At 43.1% G+C, this 23,041-nt stretch overlaps 1 protein-coding gene and 1 long non-coding RNA gene across 3 annotated transcripts in view; both read left to right on the forward strand.

Moving 5' to 3' along the window:
- LOC101883647 (uncharacterized) overlaps window positions 1-23,041 on the forward strand; it is a 713,507-nt gene that overhangs the window by 509,910 nt on the left and 180,556 nt on the right. The window lies entirely within an intron of this gene.
- LOC147840262 (uncharacterized) lies at window positions 4,999-10,412 on the forward strand. Its single transcript, XM_087286949.1, has 2 exons — window positions 4,999-5,041; window positions 5,150-10,412. Exon 2 carries the CDS (start codon window positions 5,176-5,178, stop codon window positions 6,358-6,360), a length of 1,185 nt encoding a protein of 394 aa, XP_087143075.1. The 5' UTR covers window positions 4,999-5,041; window positions 5,150-5,175; the 3' UTR covers window positions 6,361-10,412.

Below are 23,041 nucleotides of genomic sequence, written 5' to 3' on the forward strand. Positions count from 1 at the left end.
CATGTACATATATGACATACTTTTATGGTGGAGACTAGAGAGGGATAGTTGTACTAATACATTTCTCTATAAATCTTTGAGATCTTGAGTTACAACTGTGTGGAATTAAATAGCATGTAAGTTATTTTTGCAGAACAAACAAAAATCTAAGCACTCTTTAGTTTCAAACAGGAGGAGTGCAGTGTTACAATTCACTCCACAGTCGGCAATAGTTGTAACACACCCTGTGGTGAGATGTTAATTATGATTTCCACCGGGGTGAGATGTAACATTATAAAATAAGAATTATGGCCAAAAAATGCATTTGAAAGCTTATTAATCATCATTGAGCTTTCAGCATTATGTGTGTGTGTCTGTTACAAAGCTGAATAAAATATGCAAATGTGCATCCGCTTCAACAATTGAACTCTAATTGTGTGTGTGCGCACAGAAGTCAAACACTGAGCTCAAACTACTTTGACTTTTTCTTTCAAGAGTTGTAGAAATACTGAAATTAAATTATATAAATACAGTTTTAAATCTGCTTGGGTTTGGTGGAAACATTTCACAGATATTTCTAGCAAAGGTTTTGTTGTTACAACTGACCCAGCGTTATGTGGTCATCAATCTGCTCTCCTTACAGCTAACAGCTAAAACATTATCACCAAAAATGTGGATTAAATATGTTCACACACAGACACACAAATTACTTGGGTTTATTACAAATCAGGCATTGCTTTTAAAAAAAAACTATTGTAGTAAAAAAAATATCACTTTCTTAGCTCAAATGTAGTTTTTCCTGTCTAATATCTGCTGTCTTTCACAGGACTGTACTGTTTCATATGTGGTATGAGGACTAATGTGAACATGTGTGAAGTGAATCAACTGATTTGTAACTAGTTCCTGGTTTTAGAGATTTGGAAGTGTTACAACTATCCCCGGCCTCCCCTTGAAATCTAAACATTAACTTGTATTTTAAATATATGATTGACAATTGCATATTTAAATTAGAGTTTAGATGTGCTTACAGAGAAAAACAGAAATTATAAATACACTGTTTGACCAATTTTATACGTGATTTATCTGGTCATATGGGCAGCATTTCCATGATTTGGTGGAATCAAGATAATATCTTAAGTAAACTGCATAGTTTGCGTAAACTGTGCACCCGACCACAGTTTTCAGGCCGACTTGGGTAAGGTTCGCGGGTATGCCACCTATACACACAAAGCCTAACATTAACTTTTGTGTTTCTCCAAGCTTCAAAAATGGCTAATTTGCTTGAGTCTATGTTCTGCACCATTTAAATCACATCCAGATTCATTTAAATCTGAGGTAATAAACTAAATTGAAAGTCACATAGCTAGGCTATATACAAAACAAATGACTTTAGGTTATAAAGTATATCGGAAACACGCATTATGTTACACAACTACGAACACACGTTAACATGTTTGTTATAATTATTTATCAATGATGCAGTATAGGGAAATTCCTGAGTTTGCAGAAACTGTAATGCCAACAGGACTGGTCTGCAAAAGCAGTCTAATGCGTATCTTCCTGAGAGTTCCACAATTTTTTAGATTGTTAGCATGTGATGATAGAGTACAGGGAATGGCTAATGCTTATCAGATCAGTGTTATCGTACTCTTCAAAGAGTTAAAGTGTGTTCATATATTTTTTAAAGGATTATTCAGTGATTCTTTCGCATACCACTAGAAGGAACCCGATGTACCACATTTTGAGAGCCACTGGTATAAATAGTTAGATAGGCCTGTGTCAGGTTTTTCATTTTTCAGCTAATGAAGAGCATGCAGAAGATGGAGACTCACTAGAGCATTGCAGCAGGTATTGCTTTGTTGGTGTTGTTTTTGTCTTTTGCAGGTTGGAGTGGAGCAGAAGAAGAAGACTCACAAGGGGAATGGTGGAGATATACTTGAGGACCCGAAGCTCAGAAATTGAATTGCTTGAACAGACTGAACAATAAAGTTAGTTTCCAAAGAAATGCAGTAAGATTAATTAAAGACTTGATATATTTCTCTTTGGCAGATTGGTGTGGAGCATGTGGAGAAACAGGGAAACACCTCAGTAATGATAAGTATATTATGTACAGCCTTACATTTTTAAGTTGAATCAAAAAAAACTTTATAAAACATAAAAAAAAAATATATATTTTAATTTTTACAGAGTGTCTCCTAAGAGACTGGATTTAGGTGGACATTTAAACAATGTTATTATACTGGATGGCAGGTGAGTATAAGCAGGTGAGTTTTGATGCCGATGATAACATCGTAATGAACATAAACTGGATATTTGACTGGGCAGGCTTGGAGACTGGTGACGAATACCACAGATGGCGAACAGGATGAAGACCGGATGAGGAACTAGGAGACACCACCCTAGGAGAGACACGGTAGATACTGGAGATCACAGGATTATTATTTATAATATTATTTGTAGTTTATGTTGTCAGCCTGTTCAGCATTTGCAGCTTTTTGTTGTTATTTGTTTTATTTACAGTTTCACTAATTATTGAAACACATTTTTCTATTCTAAGTTTAGGGTTTGTCATCTTGTAGTAGAGTATTTACGTAGAGCAGCAAATTATTATTTGTGTGTGTGTTTTAACAAAGAGCCAGACTGGAGACAATGTTAGATAAAACTTCCAAAGAATGGTAATTTTGCAGGTTAGAATGGACCACATGGAGAGAAAAAGGAATCACACAGCTCAGTAAAGACTGGATGGTCAGAATTTTTGTATTATTTTTTTAAATCTGATGGACGGGTGCATCAATGGACGTCCTTCCAAGATGAAGGAGTGATGGTTGGTATAGATAGTAATTAGGCCTTGTCTGTGTCAGGTTTTTCTTTTTCAGGTGATGGAGAGAGAGCAGGCAGAAGAGGGCTCTGTCGGTTCTGTCTAGGTGCATCTTAAATCGCATACTTATGCACTATTTTACACCATTTTGTAGTATAATTAGTGTAGTGCGTTCACACTGAAGTATTCTTTTTATCCTAAAAAGATTAAGTGCACTTTAAATTCCTGGATGATGCACTTATATAACCGTCAAAAAGAAATGTGGACTGACGGACACTTCCCGCACTCAACGGGCGCAGTTTTGCTCATTTGCGGGGCTATACGGCGATTGCGTTTAATTATTAATTTTGGATTATAAAAGCACAATTCTCCTAGGAGAATGAGTATGCTGCTTCCTGATGGTGAATGCGGTTATACTGATTGCAGGTAATATTTGGTAGTTTGATCATTTGTTTAACTAATTTGGCAACCGTCAAACATCATCTAGTAAACAGTTAGTAAATAAACGTTAGTGTTCTATTTGGGACGACACTACATTTATATGCTATGCTGTGGAGTGTGTAAGTGCGTAAGTACATAGTGTATAAGTTCATAGTATATAATACACCATTTGGGATGCAGCTTTTGTCTTTTTTTAGGTTGGAGTGGAACAGAAGGAGACTCACAAGGGGAATGTGAGAGATATACATGAGGACCTGGAGCTCAGGAAGCAGGTATAATTGCTTGAACAGACTGAACAATGGAGTTAGTTTCCAAAGAAATGTATTAAGATGAATTAAAAGCTTGACATCTTTCTCTTTGGCAGAGTCTGTGTCAGGTTTTTTTCAGGTGATGGAGAGAGAGCAGGCAGATGAGGGAGACTCACAAGAGCATTGATGGACATTTAACTAAAAAATGCTGGAGAACAGGTAGAGTTCTACTTGGGACGACACTACATTCATATACTATTCCGTTGAGCGTGTAAGTGTGTAAGTACATTGTGTATAATGTGTCCATTTGGGTCGCAGCTTTTGTCATTTGCAAGTTGGAGTGGAGCAGAAGAAGAGAGACTAACAAGGAATATACTTGAGAACCTGGAGCTCAGAAAGCAGGTAGAATTGCTTGAACAGACTGAACAATGGAGTTAGTTTCCAAAGAAATGTATTAAGATTAATTAAAGACTTGATATCTTTCTATTTGGCAGATTAGCATGGAGTATGGGGTGAAACAGGGAAATACCTCAATAATGACAAGTACATCATAATAAATTAGGTACTGCCTTACTTTTTTAAGTTATATCAAATGAACTTCATGAAATACTTTAAGTTATATATTCACATTTTTACACTGTGATAGTGAACACATGCAGATAGATAGATAGATAGATAGATAGATAGATAGATAGATAGATAGATAGATAGATAGATAGATAGATAGATAGATAGATAGATAGATAGATAGTATTGAACAAGCAGGTAGTTCTCTATTTATGTTGTCTTTGTATTTTACAGAGTGGAGTGGAGAAACAAGGGAATCACACATCTCAGCAATGATAAGACTTTGATGGTCAGGTATCACCTATCGATGACAGATGTCCTTCCATGAGGAAGGGGGTGGTGGTGGGCTAGAGCCGGGCTCAGACTACAGGAGTTTTAAAACCTGAACGATAGTGAAATCTGGTTCCCCTTTGGATGGGGAACTTCAATGCTATAGTGGATTTTTAATCCATGTATGGGGATTTCGTTCAGAAAGCCAATCGTATGAAAGAGTATGTAAACAGGCCAATGAAATGCCAACTAAATTGGCAGCCTTAGCTTGCGCACCTGATGCTTGTTGCAATCAATTTAGCATAAAAGCACAGCGAAAGCAAGATGAGGCATCCTTTTCGCTTCAGAGACTTCTACAGCCTTCTGAGAGAGTCGATAAGGGTTTCTCCTGCTGATATCCAGCGATTTCGAGCGAAGGAGAGCGGTCTTCTGGTCCAGAGTGTGTACACGCGGCGACGGACGGTGGAGCTGAGCTTCTCCCTTGCCTGGCGTTCTTTGGATTTGGTCGTCCAGAGCGGTGCTTATAAAGTTGCTGGCTTGCAGTCTAACAATATCGCTCCCAGGCGAGCGAGCAAGCTCGCGCGCATCCGCATGAATGCTATTTGTTTGTGTGTGTGTGTGTATGTGTGTGAATGAGAGAGAGAGAGTGTGCGTCTCTCTCTCTCTCTCTCTCTCGGTGCATGCTGGGAGTGTACGGGTGCGTGCGAGGGTGAACACGGTGAGAGGGCGTCTGATTTTCCCTCCTTTTCTTTTTTTTTTCTCTTATTAAAGTGATAAACGAAAGTAAAGTGGATTGAAGACGTAAGTAAAAAGTTATTGTTTGTAGTTTTGGTGTGGCGGAGAAGAGAAGAGATGGCCTCCTCACCTGCGGAGGGCGCGGCGTCTCTATCTCTCCGCCACGGTGTCAGGTGTATGGCTGAACCTGGAGTGACCGTGGAGGATGTACTGTTGGCAGCCGGAGAGCAAATAGGATATGAAAATATCTGCTCTGCATCCCGCATGAATAAGGCAGTCGTTATTTTTGTGAAGGAAGAAAACTTGGTGAATCACTTGATAAGCACGGGTGTTGAGGTAAGTGGCGCTTATATCACTGTTTCACCGCTTGTCACGCCGACAACGCGTGTAACGATATCAAACGTGCCACCGTTCATAAAGAATGCTGAAATTGAACGAGCTCTTGCAAGTTATGGAAAGTTGGCTAGTCCAATTAGAATGATTTCTCTTGGATGCAAAAATGAGGCTTTAAAGCACGTGTTATCATTCAGACGGCAAGTTTTTATGTTCCTGAATGAACCAGAGCTGAACGTTTCATTTAGACTGTGGCATGAAGGGAAATCTTTTTTGCTGTACGCTAGCACTGGAAGTTTAAAGTGTTTTGAATGCGGAGATTTAGGACACAAAAAAGCCAAATGCCCTCATAAAGTGCAGGCTGATGAAAATATAGAACAGCATTCTGTTGACAGAGACCGTGATATTAACACAAATGTAGTGGAGGAACAACCCCGAGTTGTGAATGAAACGCATGATGGTGATGTTGCTGATAGCAACAGTGGTAGTGTTAGAACTGATGACGGGCCTGTGGTTTCCATAAACCAGAACAATACAGTCGAAGAAATAGCGAGACACGATGATGATGATGATGATGACGAGATTGTGGCAGAAAGTAGTGGAGCAGGTGTAGAGACAATGACTGAAGAAAAAGAAATTGAGCAACAACTTGAAAATTCACAAGGTCTTGAAATGAATAATGACAATGAGACTATGGATGATGATGCTTGTTCAGATATTTCAGATTTTGGTCCCCAGGTTATGGGAGAATTGTATACATTACAGGAAATAAATGATTTTCTAGATGAAACTTTTGGAAAAGTGATTGAGGTTGAGGATTTTTTCCCAGATGTGGATAAATTTATTGCTTCGGTTGTGTTGCTTCAGAAAACAGTAAGCCTTGATGAGTTGAGTAAGCAGAAGAGATTTCGGTTGAGAAAGCATTTAACAAAACTGCGCAAAGGAAAACCTCGTAAATTAAAGAAGTAAAAAATGTATAAGCTGCACAGGGTGTCTATCTTTTTTTGGTTTCTGGCTCTGTTTCTGTCCTGTCTTTTTTTTCATTTTTTTATGGAGCAATTGAGGGTAGGCTCCTTAAATATTAATGGGGGTAGAGATAGGAAAAAGTTGGCAGTGATTTCAGAATTTCTAGAATTAAAAAAGATTAATGTTGCCTTTTTACAGGAAACACATTCTGATTGTGATAACGAAATAGAATGGGATATGTGGTGGGGTGGAAAACTTTTTTTGAGTCATGGATCAAATAATAGTGCAGGAGTTGCAATATTAATTTCCAAAAATTTAAATGCTAATATATTATTAGTAAAAGAAATTGAAAAAGGTAGGATCTTGTATACAAAAATAGAAATTGAAGGCTTTTTGTTTGGTTTTATTAATGTTTATGCCCCAAATAATGGGTCAGAAAGGGTGAGTTTTTTTATGAAATTAAATGAGTTTTTAAAAGGAGTAGAAGAAGGTGTTTGCATTGTTTTAGGTGGAGATTGGAACTGTACAACAGATTTTACTGTTGATAGAAATGGTGAAGAACCTCATAATCAATCTAGTTTAGTTTTATCCAGAATAATGAAGAAAAATGGGTTAGTAGACATATGGAGATTAAGAAATAAAGAGGAAAGACAGTATACATGGGTTAAAGTGACAAATAATATGGTCTATGGTGCAAGATTGGATCGTTTTTATGTGGGACAAATATGGAACAACAGGGTTATAAAGGCTTTTATTTCCCCTACTGCTTTTTCGGATCATCATATGATTGGTTTAGAACTTAATATGACAAAAATGTCAAGATGTGCATATTATTGGCATTTTAATACAAAATTACTACAAGATGTTTTGTTTTGTGAGAGATTTATATTATTTTGGAATGAATGGAAAATGAAAAAGGATTCTTTTGAAAGCCTTAGTCAATGGTGGGAGGTGGGCAAAGCACAGATAAGAGTTTTTTGCCAGAACTATACTTTAAACTCTTCCTTACAAATTAAGACAACAATACAAAGACTGGAAAAAGACATTGTGCAGCTTGAAAAAGAACTTATGGATAATCCTGGAAATGTGCAGAAAGACTTTTTGAAAAAGAAAAAAGCAGAACTTGGATCTTTCTTGTATGAACGGGCAAAAGGAGCAATGATAAGAGCAAAATTTTGTTCCATTAAAGACATGGATGCTCCCAGTTCTTATTTTTTCAACTTAGAAAAAAAAAGTGCTCAACAGAAACAGATACATCATCTGCGCCGGGAAAATGGGACTATTACTTCTGATACATTGGAAATACGAAAGATGGCTGTTGATTTTTATAGAACATTATATAGTAAGGAACCATGTGACATTAAAAGTGCGGAAGAACTACTCGAGAACTTGCCAAGATTACCAGATGAACAAAAAAAGTTGTTGGACAGAGATATTACTTTCAAAGAACTAACTGAGGCAATGCAGCAATTGTCTAATGGACGGTCTCCGGGAATAGATGGACTGCCGGTTGAATTTTATCGACAATTTTGGAATGAAATCGGAATGGATTTATATGAAGTATTTTTAAGCTGTTTTAAAGAAAAGTTGCTTCCTTTGAGTTGTCGACGTGCAGTTCTCTCATTGTTACCAAAAATGGGGATTTATGTTCATTGAAAAACTGGAGACCTGTGTCATTATTATGTTTGGACTACAAAATTTTGTCAAAATGTCTAGCAAATAGAATTATGCATTGTTTACAATTCCTGATTGAGAATGATCAAACATATTGTGTCCCAGATAGGTCAATTATTGACAACATTTTTATGTTACGAGATGTAGTTGATTTTAGTCATCTTACAAGTAAGGATCTTGGTGTTTTATCATTAGATCAAGAAAAAGCTTTCGATAGAGTGGACCATGGCTATCTTTTTAATGTTTTAAAAAACTTTGGGTTTGGTGAAGAATTTTTATCATATATAAAACTGTTGTATTCAAATGTATTTATAATGGTTAAGGCTGGTGGGGCTTTGAGTGCACAAGTACCTATTGAAAGAGGAATCAGACAAGGCTGCCCATTGTCTGGACAGCTATATAGTCTAATGATTGAACCTCTTTTACTCAAACTTAGGAAAGATTTAAATGGTGTTGTATATAAAAATGGAGGTGAAATTGTAAAACAGGTCTTATCTGCTTATGCAGACGATATCACAGTATTTATCACCGGGCAGGAAGACATTAGAAGTTTAAATAAGAATATTAGAACTTATGAAAAAGCATCTTCAGCCAAAGTAAATTGGGAGAAAAGTGAGGGGTATATTATGGGTCAGTGGAATGAGGTGGGATATCCAAAGTTACCAGGGGGTTTGAAATGGGGTAAGGATGGGATTAAAGTTTTAGGAGTTTTTATTGGTAGTGATAAATATCGAATGAAGAATTGGGAGGGTATGCTGGATAAGGTATCTGCCCGATTGTCTAAATGGGAACCGCTATTACCACAGTTGTCATACAGGGGGAGAGTTTTAGTTGCCAATAATCTGGTAGCCTCTACACTGTGGCACAGATGTATAGTTTTGGATCCACCGGAAGATATTATATGTGAAATACAAAGGAAGCTGGTCAATTTTTTTTGGAGTGGTGAACACTGGGTCCGGGCATCAGTCATTTTTTTACCAGTGTGCGAGGGAGGTCATGGACTAGTGGATGTTAAATCTCGCATTCAAGCTTTTAGGCTACAAGCAGTAAAAAGATTTCTTTATCACAAAGAGTTGTTATGGACACCCACAACATGTGCCATTTTACAAAGGGCAGGTGGACTTGGACTAGATAAACACCTGTTTTTAATGAGATTGGAAGATATGGATTTGTCTGCAATTTCAAGTTTTTATCAGAAGATGTTTTGTGTGTGGCGTAATGTTTTAAAGGTGGAAAGAGACAAAGACAATTTCATACACTGGGCTCCTGAAGAACCTTTGTTTTTTAATAGCATGATTCAAACAAGACTTTTATCCTCAGTAAGTGTACAAGTAAGTATGCTAAAGAAGGGGATTGTGAAGCTGGGACACCTAATGAATAATAAGACATGGAAATCTGTGGAAACCATTATGGAAGTGACTGGTTTAAAATCAAAAAGACTTGCGGGACAATTTTTAACAGAAATTACTGCGGCATTACAAAACTTTTATGGAAAAATCATAACAAGTGAAAAGTTATCAGACTGGAGTGACACTAAAGATTTTCCAAGGATTGGTATTTCTTTGCAAACTTGTGATGAGAATCAAGAAGAAACCACGGACTCAATATTAAATTTGGAGACTCCTCAACTCCATAATCTAGATAATACTTCAAAAAAAGCACTATACTATGCAACAGTGAAAGTAGTACACCAAAAGTCACTAAGGAGACAAAAAGTTTCAAAATGGAGAGGATTGTTGGGTCCAGATTTCCTTGTAAGAGACAGGTGGAGGACCTTGTATAAACTCCCTGTAGAAAAACGAACTGCTGATCTACAGTGGAGGATTATTCATGGAGCCATAGCTACGAACAGACATGTGGCACACCTAAATCCAGCAGTGGGTGGGCAGTGTTGGTTTTTTGACGAGGGAGAAGATTTAGAGCACTTGTTTTTAAAATGTAAAAGACTAGGTAATTTGTTTGAATTACTTAGAATATGGTTTCAGAGGTTTGAAGAAGATTTCTCAGATAAACTATTTATAGGTGGATTGAAATATAGGTTTATAAAAAGAAGGAAAGTATGTTTATTGAATTATTTATTAGGTACAGCAAAATTAGCAATATGGAAAACTAGGAAAAATAAAGGTATGAGTTTGATGGCAACTGATCCTGAAGTAATGTTTCTGTATTTGGTGACAGCGAGAATAAAAATTGAATTTGCGTATTACAACTTAACAAATAATGTAGCTGGGTTCCATGAATGCTGGTGTATTAATGAGGCTCTATGTGTTGTACATGATGATCTCTTGGTGTTAAATTTTTAAATTTTGTATGTTTTTGAATATATCTGAGATGTTTTTTTAATTGGCAATGTAAGCAATTGATAAATTAAAGTATTATTCAACCTCTCTGTGTGTGTGTGTGTTGAATGAGAGTGTCCTGCTCAGATATCTAATACGAACAAGACAAACATGTGACCGCGAACAGAAGGTCGCTTAAATGGTGTTCATTTTCTGAATGGTTTAGGCACAAGCCAGCAGTTTGGCGACGCTGTCTGAGCCTCACGTCATATTTTTTTATTATGCACGTTAATACCGAATATCAGGCTAAAATAGGGAGGAGTTTTGACGGTATCAAAATTTCGATACCGCCCAAGCCTACTGCGTTGCATGTCTGGGGGTCCAGCATGTTAATGTAATGCCCGTGGGCAGTTCATGTCATTCATGTCGTGGGCAGTTCATGTCGTCTGTTGCGCAGTTAAGATCGCGGCTAGTCCTTGCAAAAGGGCGAACCACCCCAGCTGTCCCCTGCACTGCAGCGGGCACTCGGGCAGGTTTGAGGATTCTAGTGGGAGATTATTCGTCGCCTCCAGACTCGCGGATCTCCAGCTCCTCCAAGCGCTCCATCCAAGTTTCGAGTTTAGGAAGCGATCCGTCTAACCAGATGGTAACCCTTACGCTCAGTGACACTGGGGACCAGACGTCCACTGCTGCATCGGAGGGTAAATTTTCATTGTCCGACGAGGATCCAGACCTGTCAAAACAGATCCTGAAACGGACATGTTAGCCGTGCTTTCCCGGGCTGCTTTGGCTGTGGGGTTGATGATGGTTTATCCCCCAGCTCTGCGACCGGACTGACTAGATGGGTGCTACGTAGAGAACAAGAGGGCCAAGCCTTCAAAGCCTCTCATCCCCTTCTTCCCAGAGGTGCACAGTAGGCTCACGCAGTCCTGGAGAGCAACTTTTCCTGCCCGTGCTGCGTGTCCCTCCGACCTCACCACTCTTGATGGTGGAGCAGCCAGGGGCACTTTGTCCGCGTGGCACCTCTTCTTGGCGGGGTCTGCCTCATCTCCCGTCCAAAGCCTGTGGGTTATCTGCCTCCCTGGAGGATGCACGAGGATGGGTCTGACCCAAGATTGCCACACGAGCTCCGCACCGCAACCGACTATGCTCTTCAGATCACTAAGTCCGCTCTGTGTCAGTGGGGAGGACGATGTCCACATTAGTGGTCTAGGAGCGCTACCTCTGGGTAAACCTGGCTGATATGCACAAAGTCGACAAAGTCTGCTTTATTGACTCCCCCATATCCCAGGCTGGCTTGTTCGGCAACACTGTCGGTAAATTCACCCAGGAATTTAAGGCGGTGAGAGAGCTGTCTGAATCGATGGGTAATGTCATCTATCGGCAGAACTGTAAGCCTGCTTCACACGCAGAGCCATCCACATCTGCTGCTCCTCGCCGAGGGCGCCCACCTATGAGAGCTGCGTCGAGCACCTTTGAAGCAGGCAGCCCCCTCTGCCCAGGGTGCCTTTAAGTCCGGTAAATGGACCGGGAAAAGTCCCTGAGACACTTCATCCGGAGAAGAGGGAATTTGCTCTTTATCACACTGGAGGGCCGGGCCCCATTTCCAACAGCACTTTTAAACATCAATAAAAGAGCACTTTTCCACTTCCCCGGATGTGACAGCCTGAACTCTGTGTCTCCTTTGCCAGTCTGGGAAGCTATGCCTTCCAGCTCACAGGTACTGCATTTCGCCAGTGGCTCACAGGCGCTGGGAGGACGGTCTCCTTTCTCCCCTCTTTCTTCCCCTCGAGCCCCCCCTCCGGAGCTTGGGTGAGAGGTGAAAGAGAATCTCTTCTCTTCGCTCCACTTCGCACTGCCCCACTGCTGGTATGTCAGCGTTTGTAGCAATGAGTCCATTAGCAAGTGCTCTGCCTGCCTGGTTAGCACAGTTAGCCAGCCCTTCGCGGTGGTTCATACGCTCAATTAGACTCGGCTACGCGATTCAATTCGCAAAATGGCCCCCCAAGTTCATGGGTGTGTATTTCACCAGGGTCAGCCCCCTGTCCGCCCCTGCCTTGCGAGAGGAGATTGCTGTCCTCCTTGCGAAGGATGCAATTGAGCCGGTTTTACAGCCCGTACTTCATCATGCCCAAAAGGAGCAGTGGGTCACAGCCAATTCTAGATCTGCCCTTTTTGAACCGCTGTCTGCACAAGCTGCCGTTCCGAATGCTCACGCAGAAGTGCATCCTACAGTGCGTTCGTCCTCACGATTGGTTTGCAGCGATAGACCTGAAGGACTTCCATGTCTCCATTCCTCCATGCCTCCGTCAGTTTCTGTGGTTTGCATTCAAAGGTCAAGCTTGGCAATACAAAGTCCTCCCCTTCGGGCTGTCTTTGTCTCTACGGGTCTTCACCAAGCTCGCAGAGGGTGCCTTAGCGCCCCTTTGACTTGCGGGCATCCGCATACTCAATTGTCTCTACGACTGGCTGATTTTAGCCCACTCTCAAGAGCAATGGATTATGCACAGAGACAAGGTGCTCCGGCACCTCCACCTGTTGGGTCTTCAAGTCAACCGAGAAAAGAGCAAACTCGCGCTCGTGCAGAGGATCTCATTTCTCAAGCTGGATCTGGACTCGGTCACCATGACAGTGCGCCTCTCCAGAGAGCGTGCTCAGCTAATGCTGAACTGTCTGGGAGAGTTCGACAGCAAAATAGTGGCCCCACTGAAATTATTTCAGAGGCTCCTGGGGCATATGGCATCCGGCATATGGTGTCACACCGCTTGGATTACTCCATATGAGAACACTTCAGCACTGGCTACATATTCGAGTCCCCAGACGCGCATGGCACGTGGGCACACACTGAGTCACTGTTACTGCGCTGTGTTGCAGCACCCTCATCCCTTAGAACGACCCCTTGTTCCTACAGGCCAGAGTGCCTCTAAGACAGGCTTCCAATCATGTTGTTGTTTCAACAGATGCTTCCAGCATGGGCTGGGGGGCTGTGTGTTGCCGGCATGCAGCTGCGGGCCTGTGGGAAGGAACCCAGTTGCATTGGCTTATCATTTACTTAGAGCTGTTGGCAGTGTTCCTCGCTCTCCACTGTTTTTTTCCGGTGTTGGATCAGCAGCTCGTGCTGGTCAGGACGGACATCACTGCGGCGGTGGCGTATATCAACCGCATGGTGGGGTAATTGCTTTCAATGTATGTCTTGGCTCGCCCGCCGTCTGCTCCATACGTGGCTGAAATTGCTGCGCGCCATTCGCATTCCAGGCGATCCCAATAGTGCTGCCGACGTGCTCTCACGGCACCCTTTATGTCCCGGAGAATGGAGACTCCACCCCGAGTCTGTTCAGCTGATATGAGCGCGATTTGGGGAAGCCCAGATCGATCAGTTTGCTTCCCCCAAGAATGCTCATTGCCAGTTGTTTTTTTCCCTGACCGAAGGTTCTCTCGGCACGGATGCACTGGCCCACAGCTGGCCTCGGAGCATGCGCAAATATGCAGGTAATGTGCAAGGTCAGGGAGTTCAGAGAGCAGGTCTTGCCAGTTGCGCCCCTCTGGCCCAACCAGACTTGGATGTCAGAGCTCTCCCTCCTTGCAACGGCCCTCCCCTGGCAGATCCCTTTGAGAGAGGACCCACTCTCTCAGGGACGGGGCACCATCTGGCACCCTCGCCCTGATCTTTGGAACCTCCACGTGTGGTCCTTAGACACAAGTAAGACTTAGGTAACCTACCAACTGCAGTGGTTAATACCATCACTCAGGCTAGAGCCCCATCCACGAGGTACACCTAAGCCCTGAAGTAGAGTCTATTCATTAAATGAGGTGTCTCTCGCAGAGAAGACCCCCGAACTTGGCAGATCAGCGTTGTGCTTTCTTTTCTCCAAGAGAAGCTGGAGAGCAGGCTGTCGCCCTCCACACTCAAGGTTTACGTGGCTGCCATCTCCACTCATCATGACGCAGTGGCTGGCAGCACTGTGGGAAGGCATAACCTCATCATCCGGTTTTATGGCGGGCGAATTAATCCACCACGCCCCCCTCTCATGCCCTTATGGGATCTCGTTCTCACGAGCCTGCATACAGATCCCTTCGAACCACTCGACTCAGTATCTTTAAGATTTTTGTCCCTGTAGACAGCTCTGCTGGTCACGTTGGCATTGATTAAGAGGGTCAGGGACCTGGAGGCATTTTCGGTTATTACTCGTGCCTGGAATTTGGGCCAGCTTACTCTCACGTTGTCCTGAGACCCCGCCTGGGATATGTGCCCAAGGTTCCTACCACACTGTTTAAAGACCTGGTAGTGAGCCGGCAAGCTCTGTCGCCATTTTCATTGATTTGTTCAGTTTGCGCTTTGTGATTTTATCTGGACCCTACTCAGAGCTTTAGATCATCTGAGCAGCTCTTTATCTGTTATGGTAGTCGGCAGCAAGGAAGTGCCGTATTGAAACAAAGGTTGGCCCACTGGATGGTGGATGCCATCTCCCTCGCTTACCAGAGCCAGGGCGAGCCGTGTACCATATGAGTGCGTGGGCACTCCACTCGGACCATTGCATCCTCTTGGGCACGTGCACACGGCGCCTCTCTAGCAGACATTGGTAGAGCTGCAGGCTGGGCGACATCTAATACATTTGCAAGGTTTTACAATCTGCGAGTGGAGCCAGTTTCCTCAACGGTATTAGGAAACACTTGTTGATTGAGGAAACAACTCGGTTAAGGTGTTGAAAAACGTTTGCTGTGCCATTCTCCCTAAAAGGGAGATACTTACGCTTATTCACTCTGTCAGTAAAGTTCCCCACTTAGGTGAGCCCTGCAGATTCCTCTGTGCAGTCCACTCTTCACAGGCGGACCCGTGTCTTCCCTCTCCGCTAACCATCTTATTAAATGCGTATCAGGTGCGCAAGCTGACGCTGCCAATTCATTTGGGATTTTATTGGCTTGTTTACATACTCTTTCAGATAGCCTTGAGAGCCTTGAGAGACCGCCAGCGTTTCCGTGGGAGGCCCCAGCTCGATGTTGGACGTCAAAGTTGAAATCCTGGAGCAACAGGAACCACCTGGTGATGCGAGCGTTGCTGTTTTTCACCTTTGCCATTCATTGTAGTGGGGGGTGGTCGGTCACCAGGGTGAACTTCCTGCCTAGAAGGTAGTATCTGAGCTCCAGGATTGCCCACTTGATTGCCAGGGCCTCCTTCTCCACAGTTGCGTACCGGGTCTCTGCGGGGGTAAGCTTCTCACGTACATGATGGTGTGTTTTTCATCGTCGTGGACCTGGGAGAGGACGCGCCCAGGCCCGAGTCTGAAGCATCCGTTTGGAGGATGAAGGGGAAGCCAAAGTCAGGTGCGTCCAGTATCGGTGAGGATGTGAGAGCCGTCTTCAGGGCTCGGAATGCGTCTTCTGCTGCCTTGTCCCATTTTATCCTCTCTGCCTGCCCCTTTCTGGTCAGGTCTGTCAGTGGGCTGGCTATGGATGAGAAGTTAGGTAAAAAAACATCTATAGTAGCCCGCTAACCCCAGAAATGCACGTACCTGGCTCTTGGTAGTGGGTTGTGGAGTTTCTTGTTGTGCTCTAAGACCCCTTCCGATGTGGAACACAAGGCATCGGCTAGTCCCTGGTGGCATTTCTTGGGGTTAGCTGTGAGCCCAGCCCATCGAAGATCTAAGAGCACCCTCCGTAACCGGGATAGGTGTACCTCCCATGACTCGGAATGGACGATGAGGTTGTTCAAATACGCTGCTGCATATGGATGGTGGGGCCTCAGCAAAATGTCCATCTTTCGCTGAAATGTGGCTGGGGCCCCGTGGAGCCCGAAGGGAAGAACCCGGTATTGCCAGTGCCCACCGGGTGTGGCCGTCTTTTCCTTAGCCTGTTCGCTGAGCGGTAACTGCCAGTAGCCTTTGGTGAGGTCGATGGTGGAGATGAATCGGGCTCCACCCAGCCTATCCAGCAGCTCGTCCACCCGAGGCATGGGGTATCTGTCAAACTCTCAGATCTCGTTGAGTTTCCTGAAGTCGTTGCAGAAACAGAGGGGGCCATCAGGTTTGGGGATCATCACTACTGGGCTGGACCACGGGCTACGGGATGGCTCGATGATTCCTAACTGTCTCATCTTTTGGATCTCCTCGTTGATAGCCAGCCGGCGAGACTCTGGTACGCGATAAGACCTCTGTCGTGCTGGATGATGGTGGTTCGGCCCGGTTTCTCAGAGAATACATCCTTGAACTGACCAACCAAGGCTTGCAGCTCTGCCTTCTGGTTAGGTTAGAGTTGCTCACCTAGGTGGACGACGGGGGAACTCTCTTCGGTGAAGGCGACTAGGTGGCCTGGAGCTGCAACCCACTTTTTCATAAGATTGATGTAATATAGCTGTTCCTCCCATCTTCGTCCTGGCTGACGGACTCGATAGTTTAGCGGCCCTACCCTTTCCACCACCGTATACGGTCCCTTCCAGGATGCAAGGAACTTTGAGGTTGTGGTATGTATTAAGATCATCACCTTGTCCCCTGGGTGGAACTCTCTGGGTTGGGCAGGCCGGTTATATAATCTCTGTTGGGTGCACTGGGCTTCGGTCAGGTGTTGCTTGAGGGGGGGCACATTTTCAATGTGTTCTCTCATGTCCCGTACGTGTTCGATCACTGACCGTTGAGGGGCTGGTTCCTGTTCCCCGGCTTGGCGAGCCACATCCAAGAGCCCGCGGGGTTGGCGGCCAAACAGAAGTTCATAGGGAGTGAAGCCTGTGGAGGCCTGGGGGACTTCTCTGACGCCAAAAAACACGTACGGGATCATGAGGTCCTTGTTAAACCTTTCTACGAGGCCGTCAGTCTGTGGATGGTACACCGATGTTTTTATCTGTTTAACCTTGAGGAGATGGCAGAGGTCTGCCATCAACCGGGACATGAAGGGGGTGCCCTGGTCGGTCAGTATCTCCGCTGGTATTCCACTCCACTCGACTGCACCGCAGAAACAGCTCCTTCGTGATCACCGATGACGTGGCTTTCCTCAGGGGAATCGCTTCTGGATACCGGGTAGCATAATCGAGGATAACAAGGATGTGTTCATGTCCCCGGGCCGACTTCGGCAAAGGCCCTATCAAGTCCATACCGATGCAGGTGAAGGGCACATCAATGATGGGTAGGGGTATTAGAGGGCTGGGGGGTGGTCATTAGGAAGACGTTCTTTGGCAGATGTCGCATGCCTGACAATACCTTTTCACCTCTACGTCCAGACCGGGCCAGTGGAATCGCTCGCGGATTTTCTTCACTGTGTTGCCAGCTCCCAGATATCCAGCCATCGGGTGGGTATGTGCCAGTTTTAGAACCATCTCCCTCTTGGTCCTTGGAACGACCAGTAATATCTTCTTTTCCCCCCGCCTCTCTGCGACACAGTACAGCAGACCATTTTGAACTATAATATGTGGGAGGGGGTGAGGGCTGGGAAACCGTTCGTTACCATCAATAATTCTCACTTGTGGCCAGCAGTGTTTGAGCGTTTCGTCTTCCCGTTGGGCTCTCCCAAAGTCACCTCCTGCGGTTATCTTTTGAAACAGATCAAAATATAAATTAGCAGATGTTGATGACTCACCCCCTCTGTCGCTCTCGGTGGCCATCAATGCTGGTTTGCTCCCCGATGAGCCTGTGTCTTGCTATTCTTTTTAGGATGAGCCGATAGAGCATGATGGTGTGCAAGGAGTTCGTCGAACTCCGGCCAGTCTCTGCCTAGGAAGAGGGGCACAGGAAGATCTGGAACCACCCCGACTTCGATATGCCAGCTGCCCGGTTTAGCCGCGATGGTTACTCTCTGTGCAGGTACATAGCGGGTATCTCCGTGTACACACGTGATCAGGATTCGACCTTTACCTTCATGATGGTGTTTTAAGGTTTTGGGGTGAACCAGAGTAATGGCACTTCCTGTATCCAACGTGGCTGTTTGTGTTTTCCCTTCTAGCTGGACTTTAAGGGTGGGAGCTTCGGGAGGTATGTTGTGGTGGACCACGCAACCTGCTGTCCAGGCCTGGGTTAAGTGTGTCGTCAACTCTGTGGGCATCGGCTCGTCCATTGGGCTGGGGACCGCTGGTCTGCCACCTGGGCGCGCTGTGCCCTCCACCGGTCGCCACGGTGCGTTCTCAGCGATCTGGACTGCCGAGGGATCTCCTCCCAATAGCCATAGTCATCCCAGACGAGACAGTTGAGCTGCTTGGGTACGTACCGGCTGCTTCTCATAATACGTCCACTGGGAGAACTGCTGCTCTGCGCTGATTGCGTAGAGCCCCATTCTGGCTAATATCTCCTTTTTCAATGCTTTATAATCTTCATTTGTGGGTGTCTCAAGTGCGAAATAAGCTCGTTGAGTTTCTCCAGTGAGGAATGGAGCTAACACCCTCGCCCAGCTTTCCTTCGGCCAGCATTCTCTCTCGGCAATCACTTCAAAGGTGTGTAAGTATGCGTCTATATCATCCAGGTCGCTGAGTTTTGTTATGTGGCGGTGCGCGCACACTGCAGGAATCGGGTGGTGTCTGGCCGCCTGGCGGAGCTGTTGTTCCAGCCTGTCCTGTCTGGCTGTGAGCTGCTCGGTGATGGTTTGTTGCTTGCTGGAGATCTCCGCTAGGTAGAGTACTACCTCTTCGAGAGACATGGCTTACTGGATGATGACAGCCGAGTAAGAGAGAGCGTGAGTGGGAGAGAGAGAGCGGATGACTGTCTGTAACACAAAGAAAAATACAGTGGTTATTTCTTCTTACTGGTAAGTGTTTCTTCTGAATTTTTCTCTGCAATGCCCGCATTCTCCACCAGTTGTAGCGAGGCAGAGGGAAAAACACATACACAGTAGCGTGGGTTACAAACAAGTCCCCGGAGGGTGCTTTATTTACAAAGTGAAATGGTGAAAATATGGTACTCTTCTTGGTAATGGTGCTCGAGTGCTCCGGGGAGAAGGTGAACGATAGTGAGAGTTCGGGTGCTGGATCGTTCACAAGCTGGAGTCCACTGTGGGAGAGACAGAGAGACACAAGCGTTAGCGCAGGGAGTCATGTGTGAATGAAGCTTGTCTTCCTTGTGTGTGGGGCTGGCTTTTATGTCTCTGGCTGATGAGTTCCAGCTGTGAGCTATCCGGTGCTGATGAGGTGTATATATATATATATATATATTAAGGGTGGAGCCGAACCCGAATACGGTATTCGGAAAGGCACGAATAGCGTGTTTTTACGAATACTTGATTCGAACAAATACTTGAAAAATTATTTGTATTCGGGAGCAAGAAAAACACTATCAAAAAGCAGCGTTTCCTTATGAGACCACAGTGCATGCCCGCGTGAGTGAGTGAGTGAGTGAGTGAGAGAGAGAGAGAGAGAGAGAGAGAGAGAGAGAGAGAGAGAGAGAGAGAGAGAGAGAGAGAGAGAGACGCTCAGTGCAAAACGCGCCAAAGGCCGAAACTGAAAGCGAGACGTGACTTTTAAGGGACTGTTTCATATGGATTTATTAATCATTCTTACTGTTCAGTGATCGCAAACTGCCGTAGTTTATTAAAGACGCAAACCTCTCACTGCACGTCAGCTGTGCGCCTTCAGCAGACCTCCTCCTTCCTACAGCACGAGGGCTTTATGATTGTTTATGCGCGCCAAAAGTGGCGGATCTGTCCGGTAAAATATCTGACTGCGTGTCACCGCATCCCTAAGGACTGTTTGGCGAAATATTTGACTGCATGTCACTGCATAACAAACGACTGAAACGATATAACTAGAGAAATCTCCACTGTGCCACTGTGCATATGGCAAGCCGTTTTAGCATTTAAACCTTGTTCAGACAACCATAAATATATTTAGAGATATCTCTAATTATATTTTGACTTGTCATAATTATAATTCAGATTGGAAATATCTGCAAATATATTATGACTGACTAGTCATATTCCTCCATTGACTTCCATTGAAAAATATTTGCAGATATCTCTAAATAAACAAACAAACAAACTTTGTGTCTTTTTTGTGGCTGGCAGATGATAATAGCAAGGCTGCATCTTTTAGTATTATATAGAATACTTTTGTTCTGCCAGATCTCCCAGGCAGGGTTTTATTTAGATTTATTTAGCTTATTTTTGGAATTCTGTCCATTGGAAAAAAGTTCTTTCAGAAGAAGAACAGTTTTTTGAAGTATTATTTGTTTTTATTCTGTCTATTCAGTGTCCTTAAACAAGAACTGTGGTGGTGGGGTTCATAATATTCACAATGGTATTTTATTAGTTGTTGGTTTAACCATGGATGAGATAATGGCTTCTATGTTCTATGTTCTATGTCAATTACATTTCTTATCACATGTTCAAAAACAACAGCCAATATTGCATATCTATAATTTATATAATGGGTATAATTAAACAATACTTTCACTATAACGTAAATTAGAAGTGTAATAGAAAAAATATATATTTCTGCGCCATTTTGAATTTTACTCGAATACAAATACAAATACAAATACTTTCCCCCCTCAACAAATACAAATACAAATACAAATACTTTTCCCCCTCAACAAATACAAATACAAATACAAATACTTTTCCCCTTCAACAAATACAAATACAAATACAAATACCGGCTGCTCCGCACATCCCTAATATATATATATATATATATATATATATATATATATATATATATATATATATATATATATATATATATATTAGGGGTGTAACGATTTATCGTTGTACGATTTATTGCGATGCAAAAATGTCACAATATGCATCGTGGCGTTATGACGATTTGATTACGATATGACGTCCGTTTTCTCTTATTAGTTGAGCTGTTTGCATGTGAGCTACGTTCCACCTGCTGTCGCACGTAAGTTCAGATTGCAGCAGCAGTAATGTTAGCAGACCAAGATGAGTGGAGCTGAAATAGAGGATGGCCCATCCTCTCAAAATCAGACGTCTGGCAAGATTTCGGTTGTACAGTCATTGCTTTAGACTCGTCCGCTTTTTGACACGCATACTGGGTCAAACATCCTAAGTTTTAAAGTCTTCACAGTGATTTACATACTTTGCACAGCGACAGGGATACCTCCTAATGGTGTTAAAAGACTCACATACTGTATTTATAAGGTACAATTCACCCTAAAATATCATTCTGTCTTCATATAATGTTCCCGCCGCAAAATCACACATGACGTGAGCTGACCGTGAGCTGTTACTACAGAGGGCGGACTGATAGATGTGCACGTATGGCAAGCCGTTTTAGCATTTAAACCTTTGTTCTGACTATCCATTAGTATATTTAGAGATATCTCTAATTATATTTTGACTAGTCATAATTATAATTCGACTTGTCAGAATGACAATTAGAGATATCTGCAATTACAATTGTACTAGTACGAAATCAGATTGGAGATATCTGCAAATATATTATGACTAGTCATATTCCTCCATTGACTTCCATTGAAAAATATTTGCAGATATCTCTAAATGAGTTTTGACTAGTCACAATTGTAATTACAGATATCTCTAAATTAATTTAATTAAATATGAATTAAATACCTGGAAATGTGGATTTTTTTTGCACACACAAAAAACGCAAGTGACCAAGCAAAGCCTTAGCTCTTACTGTTAAATTCAATTGAATAGAAAGCTTATTTTTTTTGCACCTTTACTTAAATTGTTCCTTAATTTTGTCTCTGTCATTTCAATAATATTTTTAAGAAGTTTTTAAATTGTTTTATTTTCCAGAGACAGGCCTGTTTAATTTATTTTCTTAAAGAAGGTTCAGTTTAACAAGTTAAAACAAAAGAAATACATAAAAAATAGTTTACATGGTAAAATTTGCTTTTCAGTTTAATTTTCAATTTTTATTCCTAATATCGTGATACATATCGAATCGTGAACATTATATTGTGATACACATCGTATCGTGAGCTAAGTGTATCGTTACACCCTTGATATATATATATATATATATATATATATATATTAAGGGTGGAGCCGAACCCGAATACGGTATTCGGAAAGGCACGAATAGCGTGTTTTTACGAATACTTATTTCGAACAAATACTTGAAAAATTATTTGTATTCGGGAGCAAGAAAAGCATTATATCAAAAAGCCAAAAAGCAGCGTTTCCTCATGAGACCACAGTGCGTGAGAGAGAGAGAGAGAGAGAGAGAGAGAGAGAGAGAGAGAGAGAGAGACGCTCAGTCGGAGGGCGGGGCGGAGGTAAAAGGTCTCTGGCACAAGCTTCTTCACAGCAGCAGATAGAGAAGGCTCGGCTGAGCGAAAAAAATACTACTCTGCATCACTATTTTGTACCTTAATTGGGTTCCAGATGCAGTTTATAAACTTGTAGCGGAGTTTGTTCGGGATTTTCCATGACGCTGCATTTTTGAAGTTTGCAACCGGGTGCTATGTTTACGCAACGTTAGCTCTGTTAACGCGGTAATTTAGACAATAGACTGTTGACAGAGTAACGTTAACTTTCGTTTATAAAGGTTAAAACGATGCTTATGCAGTTGTGTCGAATAGTATGCACTTATGGGAGTTATATGGTACGTCTACATTACTGTCTTTTGCAGACAGCAAGATACATGCTATAGGCTAGTTAACCTTAGCATAGCTTCCCGTCACTTTTTATTAACTTGAAACTCCTCAAATACATTTGGGCACCATGAAAAAGAGTGAGAGTGCTGCTGAGCCATTTCTTGGTCCTCCACCAGTCAAAAAAATAAAACTTCATGTTCTTTGTTGAAGCATTTTACAGTCAGTTGAGCTGCACAT

The sequence above is a fragment of the Danio rerio genome, chromosome 16 (assembly GCF_052040795.2).
Source record: "Danio rerio strain M-AB ecotype USA chromosome 16, GRCz13ab, whole genome shotgun sequence".
Classification (NCBI taxonomy): Eukaryota; Metazoa; Chordata; class Actinopteri; order Cypriniformes; family Danionidae; genus Danio; species Danio rerio.

Coding starts and splice junctions, on each gene's coding strand:
- LOC147840262 (XM_087286949.1), top strand. CDS start 5,176: ATGGCCTCCTCACCTGCGGAGGGCGCGGCGTCTCTATCTCTCCGCCAC.